Genomic DNA, 19633 nt, shown 5'->3' on the forward strand with positions numbered 1-19633 from the left:
GCCACCTCATGCGAAGAGCTGACTCATTGGAAAAGACTCTTATGCTGGGAGGGATTGGGGGCAGGAGGAGAAGGGGACGACAGAGGATGAGATGGCTGGGTGGCATCACCAACTCGATGGACGTGAGTTTGAATGAACTCCAGGAGATGGTGATGGACAGGGAGGCCTGGCGTGCTGCGATTCATGGGGTCGCAAAGAGTCGGACACGACTGAGCGACTGAACTGAACTGAACTGAGAAAGCAATAATTGTATACTCTAAATGGTTATCCCTTTAAACACTTTCTACTTCAGCTTTCCTTATCTTGGTTTACTCATAAAGCTTCAATAAAATACAAAGGAAATCTTACAGTATTGCTATTCCATGGGCAGAAAAAGATATTCTAGTTTAAACCCAAAGTAGACATGGCTAGTGGGGAATTTCCTGGAAGTCTAGCAGTTAGGACTCTGGGCAGATTTCACGGCCATGGCCTTTGTTCAAAGCCTGGTCAGGGAACTAAGATCTCACAAGCTTGCACGGCATGGCCAAACAAACTACACCACCACCACCCCACCCAAAGGGGATACAATTAAGACTGAATGGAGAAAATATAGGTGAAAAAGATACAATTCTCGAAATATTATCCATTTTATGATGAAGTTCTTGGTTGCATAGCAATAAACTACCATTTCAGCACAACTTCAAGCAATTTCAATGAAAGCAGTATTTTCATTCTACCCACCTGTAGACAGCAACCCAATCCAACCTAAAGAACTTCCCTTAGAATCATTTGTTTGCAGACATACCCAAGAGACACAAGGTTGGCAACATCTTGAGGGTAACTTCCTGTCTATTCATCTTCACAAACCCAGTGCCTGGTCCATGGTGGTGAGAGAGTAATAGGCAGGAAGACCAGGGGTCTCCAAACAGAGGAAATAGGCTGCAAGTGTCAGACATTTTTTTCTCTCTCTCTTAACCAGTAGGAGGAAACAAACAAGTGTTAGATTTTCTTCCCCTTCTCTACACAAATTTTAAAAGAGGGTTCTTCTGGGTTGCCATGACAACACATGGTTCTACCTGCACTTAACTTCTCAAACCTTGAGCTAACCAATGCGTTTTTCCTATGGAAATATTTGTCTTAAGCTATGTTAATGAACTATGTATTTACCATTGCCTAATGGCCCCAGACAACCCACCTTCTGCCAATGTTATGCCAAAACGCATGTTGTGGGTGAGGGGCTTGGTGACAGTCTCTGAGTTTTGAGACGTTTCCTTTCTCCAATTAGCAGACTGCTAGTAGCTATATAACATCCGGCTAAAGACTAGCAGAGGGGCACTCTTTCAGCCCCCTTCTGATGTCTACGTCAGAAGCTTTCTATATCTCTTTTATACTTTAATAAAACTTTATTACACAAAAGCTCTGAGCAATCAAGCCTCGTCACTGGCCCTGGATAGAATTATTCTCCTCCAGAGGCCAAGAATCCCAGTGTCTTTCATGGCTCAACAACAACCTTTCAGCGGGCACTCAATGTATATTTGCTGAATAAGTAAATGAACAAACAAACCACAGGTAGCCCACTGCCTGGTATGTATTAGATACCTGACAACATTTCCTGGGATGAGTCCAATGTTCTGATTTTATTCATCTACTCCAAGTGGGGCTGGTATTCCTCCCTACTGTTACGGGCTATCGTCAAGATAGAGTGAGGATGCAGGCAGCCTGTCCCTTGTCCCCATGTAATCCATGTCAGACCTGAAAGGTACATGACTGCCTCCCAGACTGGCTCAATAAGCAGATGCAACCTTAAGCATGGCCAGTAGTTAGATCTTCACTCATAGCTTCAGCTACATGCTGGTTTGAAGGCTAAGGCCAGAAAAAACATAACAAGAAGTGCTGTGTTTTTCTTGGAAGCCAAGTAATTGTACTGGGATATACAAACAATCTGGACAGTGGGGAAGCTTTCAAGTAGTTTGGGTGAAAAAAATGCAGATTATTTCAAAATGCTTTGCACCAAATGACTGAGGGCCACACAAAAGCTTTGGCTTCTCTGAGGTGAGCACTCTTGCCCCACCACCCCAACACCTGAGCTCCCCTGGAAACACCCTTACCGCAGCACGCTGGGCACAGCTCTGCATTCATTCCCGTCACTACTGCTCCCTCCTCTCGACTCAACAACCATGCAGGGCCTGTTCCTGGCCCCGGGACAAGGTGATGAACAAAACAAATCCCCTGCTCTCAGAGAGCTTCCACTCCTCATAAATCATCCTATTTGGTCTTCATAATAGCCTTTGGGGGAGACACTGTAAACAAAGTCTAGACGTGAGGGGCTTTGGAGCTAGGCCTGCCCATATCCCGAGCTCACATGCTGGCTGTTGACCCTGCAAGGCGTGGCTGGGTCCGAGGGGAACAGTCTGAAACAGCTCTGAACTGGGCTAGAGCCAGACTCTGGAGCCTGTCTACCAACTATGAGACAGAAAAATTCCTTAACTCTCAAAGGCTGTCTCCTCATGTAAATTGGAGCAGAAGAGTGCTGAGAGGATCAAAAGAGTTAATACATGTTGAGAGGATTAAAAGAGTTAACACAGTAGAATTGCTGAGAGGATTAAGAGTTAAAGAACATGTGATATGCTAGGCACCCAGAACAGTGCCCAGTATATCACAACAGCTTCATGATTTTATTCTAGGCAGGCCCCTTCTTCCTTCTGTAAGGGTCCAAGGCTTAATCATAGATCCAAGTACTGCCTCTAAAGGAAAATATTTTACTTTGCCTTTAAAATTACATCTTCTCACGACTTGCCCCCTTTCTGGTTTTCATTGCCCCTTTTCAGGTTTTCTTTTCTGTGTCCTTGCATTTTTACAAACAGGTTAGGAACCCTTTTCCTTTAAAAAGCAGGGAGAACACCCACAAATTTCCTTAGCCACCTGAAGCTGACCTTTGCTTCACTACAAAAGCCCTTCAACCGCCAGGGGACACAGCTGTACGAGCACCAGCACTGCTGAAAGCAAGAAGGCATTAAAGGCCTTCCAGGCGCTAAAGCCAGCACCTGTTCTTTGGCCTCATCTACTTTCCCACAGCCCCACTCGCTGCCAGCTAAGCCTTCCTTTTTGAAATTCTCCCATTTCTTATCTCTATCTGTTCCTTTTAGCCATATTAATTCTCTCAATCTTCTCAAAGTTATCTTTCAAGGTTCTGCCTTCAGTATTCTTCTCTGTCTTTACATCTTTTCTTTCTGGAACCTTAATCATTCTCATAATTCCAGCTAGGTGTGACACCAGCACATTCTGTCCTAAGCTAGTCTATGCCATGTGCGTGCATGCTAGGTCACTTCAGTCGTGTCCAACTCTGTGACCCCATGGACTGCAGCCCGCCAGGCTCCACTGTCCATGGTATTCTCCAGGCGAGCATACTGAAGTGGGTTACCAGGCCCTCCTCCAGGCGATCCTCCCGACCCAGGGATTGAACCTGTGTCTCTTGGATCTCCTACATTGGCAGGTGGGCTCGTTACCACTGAGCCACCTGGGAAGCCTGCAGTCAATGCCTTGTGACCCTAAAACCGGTTCTCTTGGCCTCCATTAATGTTGCCACTATCCTGAGGGTCACAAGAGTTGCTGGACAACACTTTTTTCTTAGCCTCGGCCCTAATTACATCCAAAGAAGTTCTATCCATCATTTAAGGCCCTTTTCAAAAGCTACCCTCCCCAAATGAATGTGCTTTTTCTTGTTTTAAACCTTAGAGCTAGATTTTTACTGCTGTTACTAGGCTGCCTGACACCAGTCAAAGGTGCCACGCGGCCTCTGCTCTTAGATCTGAATGCCTTAGTGGCAACACTGATCTGGTCCTTGTGTCCCCTGCCACTCATCACCTGTACGTGGTCTTGTCCAGTAACTCACTGCTCACCACCAGGTGCCGAGAGCAGGGTGACCCAAGCCTGTGCCCTCCCCCAGCCCCATCACAATGCTCCTTGGGCTGCTTCCCGGCTCCACAACCCGGCCCTGAGGTTCCCTCCCTCAGGAAGCGCCTCCACCTCCCTGATGCCAGCCCTCTCTCCCTCGGAGAACGCTCTCTCAACCTCTAGCACAGGTAGTCGCTCCTTTGTGCTCTACTGACTTACAGATATAGCAGGTCCTTCCTGCAGGACCCTAAACATAGGGAAAAAAAACAGTGTGGAGCTGGTGAGAGTCACAGCTACCAATGATCACTCAGTTATGTTAACAGCAGCCCAAACCCCAGGACATGAATATAAGAGAGAAATAAAAAACAAATGGTTGTAAGCGATTTCAAGTTGTAAAAAATCTCACGAATTTTAGAATAAAGGTCATAAACCAATGACGATGTAGGAGAAATTCCATATGTGAAAGATAAATTAGACATGGAAAAATTAACTAACACCAGCTTTTGATGATGAACTCAAAATACTGAATAATAGCTAGAGACCTTTTCAAAAGACCTGCCACATCGTCTACTTCTTCAGAATCCGAAGTAGCTGTGACCACAAAGCCAAACATAGGGTAGTTCTGTCATACTCTGAACTTCAGTCCAACCAAAATTTCCAGTAAACGCAAATTTCATACACATATATGTAGTGCAGTTACATACATACGCCTTTTTTTAAACACATACTTTTCAATGTCCCTTTTTCCTTACCTAAGAAGATATATCCCATATATCTATAACATCATATTTTAAGTGTGTAAAGGCCGTATCTTAAGGTAAGGTATTTAACCCACTAAAACCTTCATCTGTGTCAGGTGGCATCCCAGATATGGCAAGCAGGGCATCTGTGCCTTCATGACGTTAGCTGTTCACACTTGTGCCTCTTCTGGATGGTGAGCAATTCAAGGGCAGCAACCACATACTACCTCTCACCCACCTCAATGTCTGGCACAAAGGCACACTTAATCTTCATGAAAAGAATGGGTGAATAATAGATCTAGTTTTTAAAAGCTTCAGTTTGTGAACTATCTTAGGAATAAGTTCTCAAGAAATCATGACTGGTTTTGCTACTAGAAACTCTTTATAACAAATTTTATATAATCAAGTTATTAATAGAATTATGAAAAATCACACATATAAAAGGATAGACAGAAAAAAAAAAGAATAACTGGATTCTTTAGTCAATTACCAGATTAAAAAAAAATACCACAAAAATCTCTCTATTATTTTGGTGGGCAGATCAACCATTCTCTGGCACTGGTGGTGGAGATGCCAGGCAAAGGGGAACTAGAGGGCAACTGCCACGTAATATGACCACCTCTGTACTTTCAGAACTGGACTGATGCTTAATTTCCTCCAGCATGTCAATGTGTCCTGTACCATTTATCAAAGGGGCTGTGGGCAGAGACACGCAGACCCTGTGTGTGTCCGTCCATCTGTGAGGGACACGTGGGAGCCAGGGCAGGGACGGCGGCAGACACACAACACAGGCTTCCCTCCAGTGTAGCTTTCTTCTCTATCACAGCAAGGAGAGGGTGAGAGGCACCTTAGTTTCTCAACTACTGCAAGGTGAGAGAGAGGGAAAATTATTTACTGTTCAGCTTTATTAGCTACAGATAATCCAGATCATCAATTACTACAGCAGGAGAATCAGTGCAACCGTTTTCAGGCTTTTTAGCCATGAAATTATTCCTCCTAAGAATGTATACAGAAGAGCAATACATAAAGCATAGGTCAGGAGAGAGGGGTTTGGGAACCACCAAGGAACCGCACTGAACTCCTAACCCTAAAGTCCATCAGAGTATAGTGTCAAAAACCTCTGATCTGTAAAGTAATTAGCCTCCAATTAAAATTCAAAAAAAAAAAACCCTCTGATCTATTCAGACCTACTATGATGGCTATGATTTTAAAAAAAGAAACAAAAACAAAAAACATAAAATAAGTGTTAGCAAAGATATGGAGAGACTGGAACTCCTACACACTGCTGATGCAGTCCCTGTGGAATATGCTATAAGAGTTCCTCAAAACACTAAAAATAATGACCATATTATCCAGGAATTCCACTTCTGGATATATATCCAAAAGGACTCTAACACAGACTTAGAAGCAACACTCTCACATTGCTGCAGACCATGTTCATGGCAGCATCCCCAATAACCAAAAGGTGGGAGCAGCCCGAGTGTCCACTGATGGATGAACGGGCAGACAGTGTGCTACAGACATGCAATGGAATATGACTCCACTAAAAATATCCCGATGCAATATTATTCCTCAAACAGGAAAGACATTCTGACACATGCTACAACACAGACAAACCTTTAAGGTTTTTAGATGAAATAAAGCAGTCACATAAGGACAAATACTGAGTGATTTCTCTCATACGAAGAATCTAGAACAGTCGGATTCATAGAGACTGAAAGTAGGATGGCCACCAGAGGCTGGGGGAGGAGAGATGGGCGATTATTATTTAACGGGCATGTACTTAAGTGCCACTGAACTGTACAGTTTTTTATGTGCATATTTTCAGTTTTATTAGATAAATGCCAAGCATTTCCCAAACAGTTACACTAATCTATTGATACATTCCCACCAACAACAGGAAACATGAACTTCCTGTTTCTCCATATCCTTACCAACACTTTATCAGATTTTTCTAATTTTTCCAAGCTGATGTGTGTTATAGTATTTATTTGTAGTTTTTATTTTTTTTAATTTGTTTATTTTAATTGTAGGCTAATTACTTTACAACACTGTAGTGGTTTTGTCATACGTTGACATGAATCAGCCACGGGTATACACGTTCCCCATCCTGAACCCCCCTCCCAACTCCCTCCCCATCCCATCCCTCTGGGTCATCCCAGTGCACCAGCCCCGAGCACCCTGTCTCATGCCTCGAACCTGGACTGACGATCTGTTTCACATGTGATAATATACATGTTTCAGTGCTATTCTCTCAGATCATCCCACCCTCGCCCTCTCCCACAGAGTCCAAAAGACTGTTCAATACATCTGTGTCTCTTTTGCTGTCTCACATATAGGGTTATCGTTACCATCTTTCTAAATTCCATATATATGCGTTAGTATCCTGTATTGGTGTTTTTCTTTCTGGCTTACTTCACTCTGTACAATAGGCTCCAGTTTCATCCACCTCATTAGAACTGATTCAAATGTATTCTTTTTAATGGTTGAGTAATACTCCATTGTGTATATGTACCACAGCTTTCTTATCCATTCATCTGCTGATGGACATCTAGGTTGCTTCCATGTCCTGGCTATTATAAACAGTGCTGCAATGAACATTGGGGCACATGTGTCTCCTTCAATTCTGGTTTCCTCAGTGTGTATGCCCAGCAGTGGGATTGCTGGGTCGTATGGCAGTTCTATTTCCAGTTGTTTAAGGAATCTCCACACTGTTCTCCATAGAGGCTGTACTAGTTTGCATTCCCACCAACAGTGTATCCACACCCTTTCCAGCATTGATTGCTTATAGATTTTTGGAGAGCAGCCATTTTGCCTGGCGTGAGATGGTACTTTATTGTGGTTTTGATTTGCATTTCTCTGAGAATGAGTGATGTTGAACATCTTTTCATGTGTTTGTTAGCCATCTGTATGTCTTCTTTGGAGAAATGTCTATTTAGTGAACTGTACATTTTTCAAGTAAGTTTTACTTTATGTATTTTTTTTTTTTACCACATACAACACACAAAAACCTTTAATTCAACATACCTTCATTTTACTGAGAAAAGCCACAGCAACTAAAGCAAAAATATTATTCACTTAAGATCACATGTCTATCCAAAAGATAATTCTGTAAAAGGTACTTCTGTCTATATTACTAACTAAGCTTTTCAATGGCTCCTGGTGATCACAAAATAAAAGCTCCTACACATGGCACGCAAGGCCCTCCAGGAAAGGGAGCCACCTCCTCTCCAGACACACTGCTCACTGTTGCCAGAGACTGCCACAAGGCGTGTAGGTGCCTACAGCTGCTATCGCCTCTCACCTCCAGGCCTCTGTACTGTCCAACCTTCTCCCCAACTTCCCTCATTAACAAAGCCCAAGTATCACTTCCAGATACTAAGCACTGCCACCCCCAAGACCCTCTGAGTCCCAAGCAAGGAGTCCTCCACGTTCCGGTAACACCCCTGCACTCCCCTACCCCTGCACCCACCACACTGTGTCACGATCATCCATTTCAGTGCCGTCTCCCCTACTCCTGTGCTTAGTGCTTAGTCTCTCAGTCATGTCTGACCTTTGCAACCCCATGGACTACAGCCTGCCAGGCACCTCTGTCCATGGGGATTCTCTAGGCAGGAACTGTCATTTCCTCCCACAGGGGATCTTCCCAACCCAGGAATCGAACTCAGGTCTCCCTCATTGAGGGCAGATTCTTTGCTGTCTGAGCCACCAGGGAAGCCCGAGAATCCTGGAGTGGGTAGCCTATCCCTTCTCCAGGGAATCTTCCCAACACAGGAATCAAACCAAGGTCGCCTGCATTGCAGGTGGATTCCTTTCCAGCTGAGCTACCAGGGAAGCTCCTCTTCCTGGATTCTGACTAAATGAGACCCACACCAAGACACGCTAGAATTAAAATGTCAAAAGTTAAAGACAAAGATTAATGTTGTAAAATATTAAAAGCATCAGGAGAAAACCAACTTGCTACACACAAGGGAATCCCCACTAAGACCAACAGCAGAAACATTGTAGGCCAGAAGGGAGTGGCACAATGTATACAAAGTACTGAAAACAAAAACAAAAACTTCCAACCAAGAACATTCTCCCTGGCAAAGCTCAGAGTGAAGGAGTTCAACACTACTAAATCTGTATTACAAGAAACATTAATGGGACTTTAAGCTGAAAAGAAAGGGCACTAATTAGTAACAAGAACACATATGAAAGAATAAATCTCACTAGGAAGGTAAACATATATAAAAAAGGTGGTAGATTAATCATTTATAAAGCTAGTATAAATGTTAAAAGACAAAAAAAGCAGTTAAAAAAAAAAAAACATGATTACTATAATTAGTTAAGGGGTTATTGTTGTTGTTCAGTCACCCAATCGTATCCAACTCTGTGCGACCCCATGGACTGCAGTACGCCGGGCCTCCCTGTCCCTCACCATCTCCCAGAGATTGCCCAAGTTCATGTCCATCCCATCGGTGATGCCATCCAGTCATCTCATCCTCTGATGCCCTCTTCTCCTTCTGCCCTCAATCTTTCCCAGCATCAGGGACTTTTCCAATGAGTCAGCTATTCACATCAGATGACCAAAATACTGGAGCTTCAGCTTCAGCATCAGTCCTTCCAATGAGCATTCAGGGCTGATTTCCCTTAAGGTTGACTGGTTTGATCTTCTTGCTGTCCAAGGAACTCTTAGGAGTTTTCTCCAGCTCCACAGTTCAAAGGCATCAATTCTTTGGTGTTCTGCGTTCTTTATGATCCAGTTCTCACAACCCTACATGACCACTGGGAAGACCACAGCCTTGACTATATGGACCTTTGTCGGCAGAATAATGTGTCTGCTTTTCAACACACTGGCTAGGTTTGTCATAGCTTTCCCACCAAGAAGCGGCTGTTTTCTGATCTCATGGCTGCAGTTACCATCTGCAGTGATTTTAGAGCACAAGAAGAGGAAATTTGTCACTACTTCCACCTTTTCCCCTTCCATTTGCAATGCAAATAGATGCCAGATGCCATGATCTTAGCTTTTTTAATATTTAGTTTTAAGCTGGCTCTTTCACTCTCCTCCTTCACCCTCATCAAGAGGCTCTTAGTTCCTCTTCGCTTTCAGCCATTAGAGTGCTATCATCCACTTATCTGAGGTTGTTGATGTTTCTCCTGCCTATCTTGATTCCAGCTTGTAACTCATCCAGTTCAGCATTTCTCATGATGTGCTCAGCATATAGGTTAGACAAACAGGTTGACAGCAGACAGCCTTGTCATACTCCTTTCTCAATCTTGAACTAATCAGTTGTTCCATATAGCGTTCTAACTGTTGCTTCTTGACCTGCGTACAGATTTCTCAGGAGACAGATAAGATGGGCTGGTATTCCCACTCTTTAAGAGCTTTCCACAGTTTATTATGATCCACACAGTCAAAGGCTTTAGCACAGTAGATGAAACAGAGGTAGATGTTTTTCTGGAATTCCCTAGCCTTCTCTATGATCTAGCAAATGTTGGCAATTTGACCTCTGGTTGCTCTTCCTTTTCTAAACCCAGCATGGACATGTGGAAGTTCTGGGTTCACATAATGCTGAAGCCTAGCATGCAAGATTTTAAGCATGACCTTACTAGCATGAGAGATGAGTGCAATTGTCTGATGGTTAGCACATTCTTCAGTACTACCCTTCTTGGGAATTGGGATAAGAAAAGGTCCAGTCCTGTGGCCACTGCTAGGTCTTCCAGATTTGCTGACATATTGAATGCAACACCTTGATGGCATCATGCTTTAGGGTTTTGAATAGTTCTACTGGAATAGAATAGTTAAGGGATGCACAAGATAAAAAAGTATGAAACGTGACATCAAACACATAAACCAAGGAGGGTTACTAATGTTGAGCATCAAAATAGGATCAAACTTAAGTTGTTATTAAATCGAATACAGACTGTTACACATACAAGTTATTATATGTTAGCCTGATGGTAACCACAAAGAAAATTAAAGTCAATGCAGGAAATTGAAGATATCTGAACATATAAGAATTCATAATCAGAATTCACAAACATTTCCTACAAATCAATTAGGGGAAAATGTACAACACAATAGTAAAATAGGAATGAAATCTAATAAGACATTATATAAGAATATATATGGCCAATAAACATATGAAAAGGGGTTCACCTCATTAGTAAACAGGAAATTCTAATAAAAATACAATGAAATATCACTAAACCCACTAGAATGACTAAAGGAACAACAACATAATCCCATAGAGCAAGGAGGACCTTCACACCCTGATGGCAGAACTCTAACCTGATATAACCACTTTGGAAAACTGTTCAGCATTATCTGCTGAAGTTGAATATATTCATCTTTTGTAATCCAGCAATTCCACCCAAGAGAAACATGCACGTATGTGTGTCAAAAGACAGGACCATGACTTGTGGATAGCAACCGTGCTGTGCAGGTCGGCCCAGGCAGGGCTAGAATCAGCCTGAGCAGTTCTGCTAAAGCTCAAGCACCACGATGGTCCCTGTCGAGGCGTGAGACCTACTGCTTTACAGCGCTGCTCTGCAACATTAACAAGCTTGGGGGTGGTTTGTATCCACTTATCAACACTGTTCGTAAGAGTGATATTGACGAGTCACACCCGGTTTTCAAAATTACATTACTGAAGGTTCTTACTTAGGAAAGAATTTCACATGTCTTAGATGCAAGGAAACCAATCACACTCATTTTTCTCAAATTAATCAATGAATTATTCCGAACTTTCCGAGTGGAAGAGTAGATCACAAAAATAAGCGATCCTTTTTCATCTCCCATAGATATATTTTCAATAAATAAGGAGGACTTTCCCTGGCACTTTAACCTGAGTACCAATAATCTGAATCAACCCACTGAAGACCCATTGAGGACTCCAGTTTTATACGATAGTGACTACAAGACCTTGAGGACAAAAAGTCTGCAACGGGGAAAAAAAAATGTATTTGACGGCTATGTCCTCAACTCCAACTGACTCCTCTAGCTTTGGTGGAAAGCAGGCTTAGCCAGAGGGAAATATTTTTGGACAAGGATGCTTCAGAGCTATAAAAATAGGCCCAGTAAATAGCACACTTGTCAAAATGCCCAAGTACTCCAGTCCCAGGGCCAAGGAAACATGCCAAGCAGAAGTGTGCAGGATTTCTATATTTTTGCAAACATACCACTAGATTTGAAGCCCCTTCTCTGAATTATCACTTGAGTTATCAATTTGTGAGAATTGCAGCAACTGGTCCAGTGAGGGGTTCCATGTGCCTTTACACTACAGGAGGGCTACATTCCAACATTACACTCACTCTGAAAACCGCTGAGTTTTATGTACCCTCTGCCACAACCAAATTCTGACTTTTCGATACCCAGAGGAAGTGTTCACCCAGAATAAGTACACTGAGTCACTGCTCCCCTGAGGCTGCTGCACCTCTGCATTAAGACCTGCCCTTGGGTTCTCAGGACGTGATCCAGGGAGGAAAAAAATCATAAATCAGTTGCATCTCCCAGAGCTGGCAAGTCTGGGTTCATGATTATCTCCGGTTATGCAATGCCTTGAACTTTGCCATCAATACCAGTTGTGTTCACTTACTTTAACAATCAGAAAAAGGCATTCTGTTGAAGCATTCCAGCACCACCACAGCTGGTTTATCCTTAAAACCGTTAAGTTCATTGGTTCGCCTCTTTTTTTAACTTATATTTTTATACTTAAAAAACTATTTCTAAAAAGCCAAAGGAATGTGCCTCCATTTTTAAGTGAGTCTGTTAAATACACATTTTTTAAAAAAATTCAGTAAGCATCTGGGTTTGGTGATGGAGAGAAAGAATAACTTCTCTTCCTGGACTCTCCACACCATCTCCCACAAATTCTGGAAAGGAGATGGGATAGACGGACACATCAGTGGTATCAACCAGCTCTCAATTATATTAAGAATCTCTGAAGGACATTGCCAGAATGGATACTTTCTGAGTAGAGAAGAGAGCTGCAGATCCTAACTATTCTCTAGGAAGATTAATATGGCAATGGTTATTAGGAGGGTTTTTTCTTCTGTTAGATTCTGCTGAAATGAACCAATTAAGATGCTTCCTCAACAATTCAGGTATCAATCCTTGTTCTAGGAATTAGAAAGGAAAGAACAGGGGCAAGAGCATTCCTCAGAGCCTTCTGCAGAATGGTGGACATTCTGACAGCAACCCCATCTTCAGAGGTGGCCACAAGGTCAACCACAGAGGGAGGAAGCTCTCTGGGAAAGCTGGAGAGAACAAAGAAGTCATGCCAGGGGAGTCTGAGTCTATTATGGGCAGAAAGATGGTAGCAGAGTATGGAGATGATCAGCTAAATCTGGAGCTGAAGAAAGGACAAGATGCTAACTGCTGACTCCAGACACCCACAGATCCCCTTGCCCATGGAGGCCACACTTCTCCCCAAAGACAGTAGAGGCCAAAAGGTACATGCAGAACGGTGGTCATCTCAGCCACAGGAATCTCCAGCCAGCAGAACGGTAAGTGAAAGACCTGAGTTCCAGCCTCAGCTCTGCCGCTGACCCTTGAACCCAGGTGACAGCTCTGCTGGGATGATTATTATAACGGTCACAAGAAATGACAGAGACATTAAAGTACTCAGAACAGAAAAAAAGTGAACAAAACACACAAACATCTGTAGTGTTTTTTAAGTGCCAGGCTCAGATTTAAATGCTCTGAGTATGAACTTACTGTAATAACCAAATACGAGTAAAGAAAGCACTAAGGTTATCTCTCAACAACCCACACAATTAGTCTTAAAATCTTTAGAATTGTTTGAACTCTCCCAAGCTGACTATCAGATCTTTTAGCATTGCTAAAAGAATCTAAAATAAGAGAAATCCTCACCAGATTAGAGCTGATGGATCTACACCAAATAAAAGCAGCTAACAATTATTAAACAGCTTCCACTGAACACATTAGTACAGTTCTAAGCACTTAGCTCATTTCCTCCCTCAGAACACTAAGAGAAGTAACACTATTTGTTGATAAGGGAAGAAGCGGAGAGAGGTTAAGAGACTCGCTCGAGATTCTCACAGCCAGGAGGAGAAGGGCTGGAACCCAAATCCAGCAGGCACCTTAAGTGCCTTTCAATCACACTTTCAATCACACTCAGCAGAAACCATCACACACTCAGCATATCCTGGAGGAAGATACAGCACAGCGACCAGCAGCATTACTTGCCTGTGGTTCCAGGAGAGCTAGGCAGTGAGGTATGTGCCTAAGGCAGAACTGGGGAGAAGAGGGAGGAAGAGGAAATGAAATTAGAAACTCAAGAAAGGGGCAGATAATTGTGAGGTGCATCCAGGACACAGCAGAGAAAACCCAAAACCTGACCGAGGTACCATTTCTGCTCTACAATGTCCAAACATACTCCATGGCATTCATTTTTCTGCCTGTCAGCCCTACCTCTTCTAGAGTATCCCCAGCCGCACCCCAAGTCCAAAGACTAACATGTCGACAGAAGCTATTTTACTGTCCCCAATACATCATGGAGATCAGAGAACAGCCCAATTAAGAACCGAGCGTCAACACAGGAAGTGAGGAAAGAACTTCACGACAAACACACCCCATGCGCCTGAGGACAAAGTTAACACCTGGGAATAAAACTATTCCCTCCATAAAGAAGTCTGAGTCCCAAAGGAGAGCTTAGAACTTAATGATGGTGCCAGGCTCCTGAGATCTTAAAACTTCTCCTAGGCCCCTGCTCTGCTTTCAAGCAAATTTCAACAGAAGCAAACTCACTGAGGCAACAGGGAAAAAGTAAAGCTAAATAACACAAAGCAATTCTGATGATTCTTCTATTCAGCATCAGAAAAGTCAGAGTTGGGGGGCAGGAAAAAGAGATGGGTGAACCAATGCAGAGCCAAGAGAGGAGACTTCCAACCCACTTGAGTCCTCAGTAATACAACGTCAGGGAAACATATATCTGTAGCTTAGAATACGGCTCCCCCAACCCCATCCTGTTTTAACAGCCTAAGGAGTTCTCCCCAGAAAAAATGTGCACTTTTTGCTCTTTAAGAGGGACCAAAAAAAAAGTCTTTGGGTGCAAACCCAGCTCCAACCCCCTTCAAGATGCCAATTCTCACTTCCTCAAAGTATGGCATACTAAAAGCAAGGTAAATCAGAAAGCCAAGAAGTCCACTCCTGAAATGTCATTCCCAGAAATCCCACTGGCTGCCCACCGGCAACTAAATGAAAGCCATAAACTCTCTGAGCTCCTTATATGAAAAAAAGGCAATGCAGGAAGCGAAGCTTAAACTCATTCTACAAATTGAAGAAATGCACAGCTAATAACTTTCTTCCTTTTCCACTTCTTTACAAAGCAAAAAACAACCCATCCCCTACTCAAGGGTCAATTACTGGTGGAAGTTTCTTTGCTGGCCTAAATATCCAGCTGAAGATAAACTGGCAATCAGACCCAAGTAAGAATAATGTGTGAACACACAAAACAAGTTAATCTTACTTAAATATTAACCATGAGTCAGTTGTGTGTGTGTGTGTTTAATTTAAAACAAGCAAAAAAAAAATGACAGGCAAAGAACTCTTGGACAAAACAAATATACATATGGTCTGTACTCTGATCAACTTCATATTATTAAACACAGAACTCACTTGTCTTAAATTGCTTAATTGCTTGAGAAACGTGTCAGGCTCCCACAAAATCTAGGGTTTGTTTTTTTTTTCATCCTACTCAACATGAACTGGAACACATGCCAAAAATGACAAAATTTTAAAGTATTAAAAATGTAAATAGAACTACACCTTGATTAAAATTTAAACTACTTCAGAAAGAGTTCTGGAGAATGAAGCTAAATGCAAATTAAGGGCGTAATTTAGGTGTTACTTTGTGCTTATGCTTTTAAAGCTTTACTGAAGAGGATAAAAAACGCCTTCCCTCTTTTCAGAGGTCCCCGTAACAAACTGCATTGCCAACTGGCATTCACCTTGAAGATCAAACAAGAAGGGACAGAAGCACAACCAACACTCTCCATCTGAATATTACAGTCCTACCACAGCAGCAAGATCAGAGATGGGAATGCTGTGAGGGGACAATGACAAAAGGACAAGGGTAACGCCATAAAGGTAATAACCCTCAAGACAGCTAACATTCGAGTTCCTACTAAACGCCACTGTGCTAAGGGCTTGATGTGTGCTAATCCATTTGATCCCTTCACTCTCCCGGAGGCTGCTCCTACCTCAGAGATTAGTCAAATAAGGCACAGAAGCACGTTTCCCATATCAGTACTGCCAATGTGAGGCAGGCCAGCACAGGCCATCCCAGCTCCCCACGGTGAACTGAATACAATCTACAGTCAAGATGTAGCAACTAAGAAGTCTATGGCACTAAATAAGCAAAACAGATTTAGCCAGTACCAAAAGCTGTAGGTCAAGGAGCATAAAGAATGAGGCACCACTGCCTCAAATGGCATGATCTAGGGTAGAGTGCAAAAACAGATCAAAGCCAACCGACTGGCAGAAAGTGGCACAGAGATATTCTTCAGCAAAGGGTGGTTCCCCTCCACAGGATTAAAACTGCCACCCACAGTGGCTGAGGCTCTTTTAAACCTTGTTATGTAAGGACAGAATTACTTAAATCTTTGGTCTTTATCAACTTCTTGAATGACAGTTCCATTATATTTCCATTCTGAGGGGTAAACAGCTTTCTTTTTAACACCTTAGGTTTCAAAAGGCACACCTTGGTCCAACTATGCAAGGATGTGATCTACAAGTCTGAACTGCACAAGCTCCTCCCTTCTTTCTCAGATGAAAGCTCCAACATCATACTTATAATTTAAGGTTCTACCTGTGTGCATTTTTGTACTACATAACACTCTTTTTTGGCCAATAATGGATACAACATTCCAAGAACTGAGCAACTTGAATTTGTACAAAAGCTGAAGTGACACTTTCAACTTAGCTTCTAATCCTCTTCCACTGATGTCTTGACGGGACCATCAACTATAGTTTCTAACCCATTTCCTGTATTGTTATTGGGAGCTTAAGGCTCTAATCAGAGAAGGCGATGGCACCCCACTCCAGTACTCTTGCCTGGAAAACCCCATGGACGGAGGAGCCTGGTGGGCTGCAGTCCAAGGGGTATCTAAGAGTTGGACACGACTGAGCGACTTCACTTTCACTTTTCACTTTCATGTATAGGAGAAGGAAATGGCAACCCACCCCAGTGTTCTTGCCTGGAGAATCCCAGGGAGGACGGAGCCTTGTGGGCTGCTGTCTATGGGGTCGCACAGAGTCGGACACGACTGAAGCGACATAGCAGCAGCAGCAGCAGCAAGGCTCTAATATCTTGCCACTAAGATGCTGTTTACAGGTTTTTAAGCAAATATAGTATTTTATACCTGCCCAGGATAAATCTCTCTCTCATGGCACAGGGAGCTTTGGGTGGAGCAGGGATATACAAAGGCATTCAACCTAAACTTTCTTTTGAGTATCATGTAGTATATAAAGTGTAGAACTTTCAAGGTTAAAGGGACTTACTCCTCCCACCTCACATATAATAAAGATTCCAGAACCCAGCACCAGGCATGTACACAATAAACAGGGTGATCTGAGAAGAAACAGGAGCATCTCAGGGTAAAACATTAATGAAATACAGATTTCAAGAGAAATTGCTCTCAAATTAATATGTTGCAAAAAACCTGCAGTGTAGGAAACTTTAAGGTATTACTAATAAAATATTTTTCTAAAAAGGAAGCACAGAAAACAGACGCTGCAGCTAGAAACAGACACTAAAAAAAAAAAAAAAAATTAAACTCTATCATGATCACTCCTCCAAGAAAAATTAGATAAATGCTCCCCGCCCACAATACAAGTAGCAAAGGGCTGAAATGCTGAGAATATTACCAGCTAAGCTATGAAAATCACGGCTACCTGATCCGATCTAGAAAATAACCGTTAAATATCAGTAAGTAAAAATACAAGAATCACAGCGTGTGTGTGTGCGCGCGCGCCTGCTCAGTCGTGTCCGACTCTTTGTGACCCCATGGACTGCAGCCCGCCAGGGTCCTCTGTCCATGGAATTCTCCAGGCAAGAATCCTGGAGTGGGCTGCCATTTCCTCCTCCAGGGAATCTTCCCAACCCAGGACCTAGGTAATAACTGCACACCTGACCCTGAATCACAGCTCAGCTGGAACCGGGCAGAGTCCTGCAGATGCAGCGAGATTAGAGGCTTCTTCAGAGCCCTCAGTCGCCCCCTCCCCCAGTCTCCCCAGCGCCAGAGGGCACTGGGTCAAAGACATCTCGTGCAGCTGTTAGTGAAGTCTCAGGGCCTCACAAGCTCCGATTGGGTAACTTTACAAAATGCTACAAAAGTGCTGACTACTATTCTTTTCAGCAAGCAAACACTCGGAGGGGAGAAAGACCATTTAGGAGAGCAGAAAACTGCTCTGATTAACGACTGCAGAATAACTGATAAAATTAAAAGTGATCGCAGTCCGGGTCTCGGGAAGCAAACCCCGAAACTGAGGCTCGGCCCAAAGACACTAGACCTTGGGAGGAGTGGAGACCCACAGGCCCAGAAATTTCAAACTACACGGGGGAGGGTCGGGATGAAGACTCCCGTGGCGCTGGCCTCGGGCCGGACACTCCACTCCGTGTCACGGCCCGCCAGCGCCTTCCTATCAGGACGGGCAGAGAAACGAGCGGGCAGAGGTGCCCGCGGACGGCCCACCTGGGCAATGCCGGCGCCCATCAGCCCACCGCCGATGACCGTCACGTGCTTGACGAGGATTTTTTTCGCCGAGGCCGCGGCGCTGGAGGAGGAGGACATGGAGCGCACGAACTGCCTGGTTACGAAAGCCATGGAGCAGATAGCGAAAGCAGCGACAGGCACAAGACCTGGCTAAGTAGCAACCTGCACGGAGCCCAAGAAACAGCAGCGACCCGACGTCAGGGGGCGGAGGCCCAGGCGCCCAGGAGCCCGCGCGCCCTGGGCGTCGCCGTGACGTCACCGACGGCTGGGCGTAGCCTCGCGGCCCGCTTTCCCCATTGGCCGAGGCCCCAGGGACGGCGTTCGAACGTCCGTGCGCGGCGTCCAAGCCCCATTGGGCTGGTTCGGGCAGCCCCCCGCGTCTGGAGAATCCGAAGACCTGAACTCAGTCACCGCCACCAGGCCAGACGCGGAGGGGCGGTTAGCGCTCGGGTACCGGCCCAGTGTTTCCTCGGAAAAGCCACGGACCCCTTGTAAGTCGAAGCCGGTGGTGTTGCCTTGTTGACTCCTCGCTGTTAGTCCTCGTGTAAAACTCGGCGCCGAATAAATACGTGCTATTTTGCAGTGGTGATGGGGGAACCAAAAATGAGCACCTTCCATTCACGTCAGCAAATAACCAAGTCTAGGGAATATTCTGTCAGATCAGACCAGTCGCTCAGTCGTGTCCGACTCTTGCGACCGCATGAATCGCAGCACGCCAGGCCTCCCTGTCCATCACCAACTCCCGGAGTTCACTGAGACTCCTGTCCATCGAGTCAGTGATGCCATCCAGCCATCTCATCCTCTGTCGTCCCCTTCTCCTCTTGCCCCCAATCCCTCCCAGCATCAGAGTCTTTTCCAATGAGTCAACTCTTCGCATGAGGTGGCCAAAGTACTGGAGTTTCAGCTTTAGCATCATTCCTTCCAAAGAAATCCCAGGACTGATCTTCAGAATGGACTGGTTGGATCTCCTTGCAGTCCAAGGGACTCTCAAGAGTCTTCTCCAACACCACACTTCAAAAGCATCAATTCTTCCGCGCTCAGCCTTCTTCACAGTCCAACTCTCACATCCATACATGACCACAGGAAAAACCATAGCCTTGACTAGATGAACCTTTGTTGGCAAAGTAATGTCTCTGCTTTTCAATATGCTGTCTAGGTTGGTCATAACTTTCTTTCCAAGGAGTAAGTGTCTTTTAATTTCATGGCTGCAGTCACCATCTGCAGTGATTCTGGAGCCCAGAAAAATAAAGTCTGACACTGTTTCCCCATCTATTTCCCATGAAGTGATGGGACCAGAT

The 19633-nt window shown here is 44.1% G+C and overlaps 1 protein-coding gene across 1 annotated transcript in view; it reads right to left on the minus strand.

Moving 5' to 3' along the window:
- Positions 1 to 18571, minus strand: part of HADH (hydroxyacyl-CoA dehydrogenase) — a 43679-nt gene extending 25108 nt beyond the window's left edge. The window contains exon 1 of the mRNA XM_010858562.1: positions 18315 to 18571. Within this exon, the coding sequence (XP_010856864.1) occupies positions 18315 to 18446 (132 nt within the window). The 5' untranslated portion in view covers positions 18447 to 18571. The remainder of the gene's footprint in view (positions 1 to 18314) is intronic.
- Between the last annotated feature and the right edge of the window lie 1062 nt (positions 18572 to 19633).

This window comes from Bison bison, unplaced genomic scaffold, assembly GCF_000754665.1.
Source record: "Bison bison bison isolate TAMUID 2011002044 unplaced genomic scaffold, Bison_UMD1.0 scf7180017864389, whole genome shotgun sequence".
Taxonomy (NCBI): Eukaryota; Metazoa; Chordata; class Mammalia; order Artiodactyla; family Bovidae; genus Bison; species Bison bison.